The sequence below is a fragment of the Erythrolamprus reginae genome, chromosome 3 (genome assembly GCF_031021105.1).
Source record: "Erythrolamprus reginae isolate rEryReg1 chromosome 3, rEryReg1.hap1, whole genome shotgun sequence".
Classification (NCBI taxonomy): domain Eukaryota; kingdom Metazoa; phylum Chordata; class Lepidosauria; order Squamata; family Dipsadidae; genus Erythrolamprus; species Erythrolamprus reginae.
The window spans coordinates 58,237,609-58,244,530 of NC_091952.1; the positions used below are offsets into that span (position 1 = coordinate 58,237,609).

The 6,922-nt window shown below is 42.4% G+C and overlaps 1 protein-coding gene across 1 annotated transcript in view; it reads right to left on the reverse strand.

Annotated features, from left to right (window-relative positions):
- DSTYK (dual serine/threonine and tyrosine protein kinase) overlaps nt 1-6,600 on the reverse strand; it is a 44,147-nt gene extending 37,547 nt beyond the window's left edge. The window contains exon 1 of the mRNA XM_070745498.1: nt 6,188-6,600. Coding sequence (XP_070601599.1) covers nt 6,188-6,470 — 283 coding nt within the window. The 5' untranslated portion in view covers nt 6,471-6,600. The remainder of the gene's footprint in view (nt 1-6,187) is intronic.
- Between the last annotated feature and the right edge of the window lie 322 nt (nt 6,601-6,922).

Below are 6,922 nucleotides of genomic sequence, written 5' to 3' on the forward strand. Positions count from 1 at the left end.
CTGTCATTATTAGGCAGAATTTCTGTGATTAAGATGAATGCTTTGCCTATAATGTTATTTTTGTTTCAGTGTTGAAAAAATAACACATGAACCATTAATAGTGAACTGTACAGGAAAAAGTGAAATGACCTTTTATGAAATATTTCATTGAACTCCAGAGTAACAAATTTTGAAATAAACTTTTTTTCATATGGCAATATTAGGTCCATAATTGCTTTATTATCTGGCTCCACGCACTCACAATCATAACAAAAAGATAGAGTATTAACTAAATAAAGCTATACAGTGGAACCCCGACATAAGAGCTGCTCTACTTAAGAGCAACTCGAGATAAGAGCTGGGAAGGGAGAGATATTTTTGTTCTACTTACAAGCCCAAATTCGAGATACAAGCGCCAAGGAGCTGTCTCCTGAAGCCAAACGCTAACTTCCGCGTTCGGCTTCAGGAGACAGCTGCGAAGCGGCGCGTGTGTTTTAAAAGGTTGCAGCCGGCCTGGGGGGCTCGGGGGGGGGGGGGCTTGCAGCTTTCTTTCTTGCTCTTTTTCTTTCTCTCTTTTACCTTCCCTTCTATTTCTTCTTTTCTTTCTCCTTCCCACCTTCTTCCCTCCCTCCCTCCCTTCACTCATTCCTCTCTTACTCTCCCCTTTCATAAGTTTCCTTGCTTCCTTCCTCTGTTCCTGTCCCTTCCCCCTTTCTTTCTTTCTTTCTTTCTTTCTTGCTCTTTTTCTTTCTCTCTTTTACCTTCCCTTCCTCTATTTCTTCTTTTCTTTCTCCTTCCCACCTTCTTCCCTCCCTCCCTTCACTCATTCCTCTCTTACTCTCCCCTTTCATAAGTTTCCTTGCTTCCTTCCTCTGTTCCTGTCCCTTCCCCCTTTCTTTCTTTCTTTCTTTCTTTCTTTCTTGCTTTCTTTCTTTCTCTCTTTTACCTTCCATTCCTCTATTTCTTCTTTTCTTTCTCCTTCCCACCTTCTTCCCTCCCTCCCTCCCTTCACTCATTCCTCTCTTACTCTCCCCTTTCATAAGTTTCCTTGCTTCCTTCCTCTGTTCCTGTCCCTTCCCCCTTTCTTTCTTTCTTTCTTTCTTTCTTTCTTTCTTTCTTGCTTGCTTGCTTGCTCTTTTTCTTTCTCTCTTTTACCTTCCCTTCCTCTATTTCTTCTTTTCTTTCTCCTTCCCACCTTCTTCCCTCCCTCCCTCCCTTCACTCATTCCTCTCTTACTCTCCCCTTTCATAAGTTTCCTTGCTTCCTTCCTCTGTTCCTGTCCCTTCCCTCTTTCCTTCCTTCCTTCCCACCCTCCGTCCATTCATTCACCCATTCCTCTCTTGATCGCTTAAAGCCGGTCCCTGGTGCAAAAAGGGTTGGGGACCTCTGTCCTACAGGATTGGGTGGCAGAGAAGTTGAACATATGTAAATTTAAAAGTTTAAGAAAGTTTACAAGTTAAGTGAAAGAAACTTCATTATTCATTTATATGTACATGTACATTTCTTCATTAAAAACATGTCTTTCTGCATAATTTAGACTAACTTTGTGAGTTTTTTGAGGGCTGGAACCAATTAAAATTATTTACATTAATTCCTATGGGGAAAAGTCGTTCGAGATAAGAGCTGCTCGACTTAAGAGCCCAGGTCCGGAACGAATTAAACTCGTATCTCGAGGTACCACTGTACCATATTTTAGATCTGAAGGTAAAACCTTTCAAAAGGTAGGGGCAGAAATGGAACAATTTACAGATTTGGAACAATTTACAACTGCACCTTTTTTATGGTCATATGGCAGAAGTTTTGTATAGTCTTAGTATGAACCAGAGTTTATCCAGGAAGCATCTCATCTTGGAAGCAGTATTACATGTATAAACTTGCCCAAGTCTTTGGATCAAAACTGTATCAAAGCACCTTTACTTTCATTGCCATTTCGGTATTACTGTATATAAGTTATCAAACATTACTTGGCAACTAAAATATGCTGAGTATACAGTCTGTTTCTATATATGTTTATGCCATCTAGTAAAACAATTTCCTATGGGACAAGGAAAGCAGGAGATAAATGTCTAAATTAATAAATTAAACTATTAATAATTTAAACAGTTAAAGTTAATAATTTATTAACTGTCCCATTTTCCCATAATGGACGTCTGCACACCAGGGAGAAATTATACCTGCTTCAATAATTTCTTCAATTACACATTTTCCTAGTATATTTTGGTCTAATTCATGAGGCATGAGCCACAGAAGCCTCTAAATCAGGGGGGCCAACTGGCAGCCTATGAGCTAGATGCTTCACTTGCAGGTGACACCAACCCCAATTCAACGAAGGGGAAAAAATGTCACGATATGTCAGATGACAGCAATATAACATGGCAAGTTTCACACCCATGCTCTAAATAAACATGTTATACGCATTTTTCCTCAGAGATGACATTTCTGTCTGTGACGGAGAAAACATTTTACTGACCCTTAAATAATGGTCAGATCATATATTCTAACCTTGTTCTGATAACATTCATATGTTATCATATGAATGTATAATAGATATGTATAATAGATACATTCATATTTAAATAAAATAAATAAAGAATGTATAAATAGATACATTCATATTTAAATATAATAAATAAATAAACATTAATAAGATATAGCTCTCAACAAATAATTCAATACTTAATGTACCTTTGAAATGTAAATTACAAGACAAGGCAAACAGCCCAAAAGACTTACATGAAGGTATTTCTATTATCAGAGGATACATAGTTTGACTACTTACTAACTAACCATAAATTCATCACAATTTTCAAAGATACAGGTCATATATTCAATTTATATATTTCTTCAGAATCTTGTTCCAATTTGTGCAAAAACCATTATTCTATTAAGCCCTACACACCTAAGCTTTGAATATATCCACTTATTTACACAATTCTTCAAAAATAATACTTCAAGAATATTCTATTCTTTCTAATATTAACAAATTGATGCTCTATTTACCAAAGAATCCAGAAGAAGCCAGTTTCACATATTTTGGAGAAATCAAAGGGAAAAAAGGAAGTGAATAACAATAGTTTCAGCCTACACTCTATTCTATCGAGATATTTATAGCTATCTTCTAATCTCTATTTAAGGGAGTATAGTATTCAAGTTTTCTGCCTACAGATCATTAGTATATTTGCTTCAAAGGGATGTTGGCATCTTTCATCATTCCTATCATCCTTTTCCTCCCACTTAGGACTGTATGACTGTAACTTGTTGCTTGTATCCTAAGATTTTTATTAATATTGTTTCTTCATTGCTTATTTGACCCCTATGACAATCATTAAGTGTTGTGCCACATGATTGTTGACAAATGTATCTTTTTCTTTTATGTACGCTGAGAGCATATGCACCAAGACAAATTCCTTGTGTGTCCAATCACACTTGGCCAATAAAATTCTATTCTATTCTATTCATCTTTTTTTTTTGGCAAACATCCCAAATGTTCATGCATTTCTGATTTGGTCATTCTTTTTCCCTAACAAGTCATACTTTAAATACTTAAAATTTACTTTGCTGCATAACATGTAATAAATACCAAAGCCATTCTTTCTTTGAATTTGGTCAAACATGTTAAACACGTTTAACATGTTTAACAAATAAATGTCATTAATTTGTTGGTTGCCGCAAATTCCCCAAGTTTAAATTCCAAGACTTTTGGTTTTGCTGAAGTAGAAAAAGACGGTTTACATAAGGTTTGATTACAAACATTATTGAAAACAGATCTACAACTCAGCAGAGATGAAGTTATCTAGTCTGGGTAATGAAAAGAAAATTTCTGCAAGAAAACAAGCCAGCTTCAGAGTGTAACCAAGGAACCCCTCATTTCAACCCGAGGCTACAAATATTCTCCTTTATTAATCCAAGATATATACTGCTCAAAAAAAATTTAAAATAAAGGGAACACTTAAACAACAGAATATAACTCCAAGTAAATCAAACTTCTGTGAAATCAAGCTGTCCACTTAGGAAGCAACACTGATTGACAATCAATTTCATTCGGTTGTTAGCACATTCAACTTTGTATAGAACAAAGTATTCAATGAGAATATTTCATTCATTCAGGTACTGTATAGGATGTGTTATTTGAGTGTTCCCTTTATTTTTTTTTGAGCAGTATATAAAGGAAGGCCTTGGACAAAGAATCAAGGAACCAGGTGAAATATCCAAACTAAGGTTGGAATCAAGGTTGATTCAGCCTTCCATCCTTGCAAGGTCATTAAAATGAAGACCCAGATTGATAGGGGGCAATATTTTATTTATTTTACGTATTGGTAGTATACAAAGATATAATAATATTTACAGTAATCCCCCGGGTATTGCGATCCCGATCATTGCGAAACGGCTATATGGCGATTTTTCAACCCGGAAGTACAAACACCATCTGCGCATGCGCGCCCTTTTTTTCTATGGCCACGCATGCGTAGATGGCGCCGGGCAGATCAGCTGCTGGGCGGCTTCCCTGGGTCTTCCCCCTCTTGCTGGCGAGAGGGTGGGTGATTGCAGCTTAAGCCCAAGCTTTGTGGGTGATTGCAGCTTAAGCCCAAGGAAATCCTGCATCCAGACATAATTAAAATGGAAAGCCACCATAAATCTTCTGCTTGTTTAAAGGCCCCCCCCCAGCACCCGCTCGCCCGCCGTTCGCCGCTCGCCCGCCCTTCGCCCGGCCACCCGCCGTTCGCTCGCTGCTCGCCCGGCCACCCGGGTTCGTTTGGCTTCGGGACTCAGTTGGGAAGCCGCGCGGCTGTTTTAAAACGTCGCCGCCGGCATGGGGGGGCAAAGCCAAACGTCAAAGGCGAACTTCCGGAAGTTCGCTTCAGGACTCAGCTGGGAAGCGGTGCGAGCGAACGGCGTGGGCGGGCGAAGGGCGGGCGCGCGGGCAGGCAGGCGGCGGACAAGCGGCGGGCGCGGCAGCAGCGAGGAGTTTGCATGGGCGGCGGGGAAACGCCAATCTTCGGCTCCTCGCTGCTGCGGCGGAAGTAAAAACACCATCTGCGCATGCGCAGATGGTGTTTTTACTTCCGCAGTGCTACTTCATGAAAAACCGATCATTGCGAGGGGTCCTGGAACGGAACCCTCGCAATAATCGGGGGACCACTGTATATACGTGATACTAGTAAAAGAGAAACATTGGGGCAGGGGACAGGAGGGCCTCTGGTGCACTTATGCAACCCCTTACTGACCTCTTAGGAATCGGGAGAGCTCAACAGTGGATAGTCTAAGGGAAAAGTTTTGAGGGTTAGGTGATGATACTACAGAATCAGGTAGTGAGTTCCATGCATCAACTACTCGGTTACTAAAGTCGTATTTCCTGCAGTCGAGTTTAGAGCCACTTAGAGAGGGCTGTAAAGCACTGCAAAGTGGTATATAAGTCTAAATGCCATTGCTAATGCTATTGCTAACACAAAAATTTAATACACTGCTCAAAAAAATAAATTTAATACACTGCTCAAATAACACATCCGAGATCTGAATGAATGAAATATTCTCATTGAATACTTTGTTCTGTACAAAGTTGAATGTGCACAACAGCATGTGAAATTGATGGTCAATCAGTGTTGCTTCCTAAGTGGACAGCTTGATTTCACAGAAGTTTGATTTACTTGGAGTTATATTGTGTTGTTTAGGTGTTGCCTTTATTTTTTTGAGCAGTGCATATTTTTTTCTTTTTAAAAAAATAATCTGATCTGTTCAGAATCACACTGCCCACAGTAACAACTAGCCACAGGCCAACCATAAAAAGCTTTACTGTCGGGTCAGATGCCCTAACACAGTGTTTCCCAACCTTGGCAACTTGAAGATATTTGGACTTCAACTCCCGGAATTCCCCAGCCAGAATGCTGGCTGGGGAATTCCGGGAGTTGAAGTCCAAATATCTTCAAGTTGCCAAGGTTGTGAAACACTGCCCTAACACAAGCTGTCCTTTGTGCATCCACAGCAGACCCTCCGCTCCGAGGTGGACAAGGCTTCCTTAAGCACGGAGTTGTCCAACGCGCTTTCCTGGGCTGCCTTTCAAGGCCCCTCCGAAAACCCTGCTCCGTTCCCATCAACTCCGCTGCTGCTTTCAAACGTCTCCCCCCCCCCCCCAACCTGCCTTTTCCTCTCAACCGCTGCTCAAATCTCGGCTTCTTTCAAAGCCGCCCCCAGCCGAGCCCCTCGCGCTTACCGGCCTGCAGGGAGGCACCCCCACCAGCAGGGGCGCTATCAAAGGCCGAAGGGGCGGGGTGTTCGGGCGGCTCCTCCCCAACAGGCCCAGCATTAGCAACGGGGAAAACCGTGGACCCTTGGAAATGCTTGATGTCGCGGAAGAACTTCTTGGTTTCGCGCAAGTTGTGCTGCAGTCGCGTTAGGTGCCGGTTGTAGTGGCCGAACGTGCGGCAGAGCTCGCGGTTTAATCCTCCTCCGCCGGAGCCGCGGACGGTGGGGCCTCCTCCCCATCCTTCCGACATTTCCTCCGCCTGGGTTCCCACTCCAGGGTCCTCTTCCCACCGCGGTGGGGCGTCGGACGATGCCAGGCTGTCGCTGCCGCCTTCCCCCCCAGCCTTAAGCCTCCTGCTCCCCTGTCAACAGCGACGCATCAAGGCGCACTGCGCACGGAACGGAACCTTTATCCGGGCGCTCTGCCGGAGAGAGGGAGGTGGCCAGGGGCGGACCCCACAAGGATATTTTGGTCGCCTTGAACTATGGGGGATGTAGTCGTGTTTGGGAAATCTTCCCTATTAAAGGAGTTCCCTTCTTTATAGGGCCTCTGAAAACAGGCGCTTTTCCCGAACTGTATTCTGGGTTTTGTAGTTTCCAAGCTAAAACACTGAAATTTTTTCCGTTCTCTTTCAGGGCTAAACTTGCCGAAATTCGGTAGCGGGTTACTAAGCATAAATGGGGAGAATGGAAGGGAAAGCCA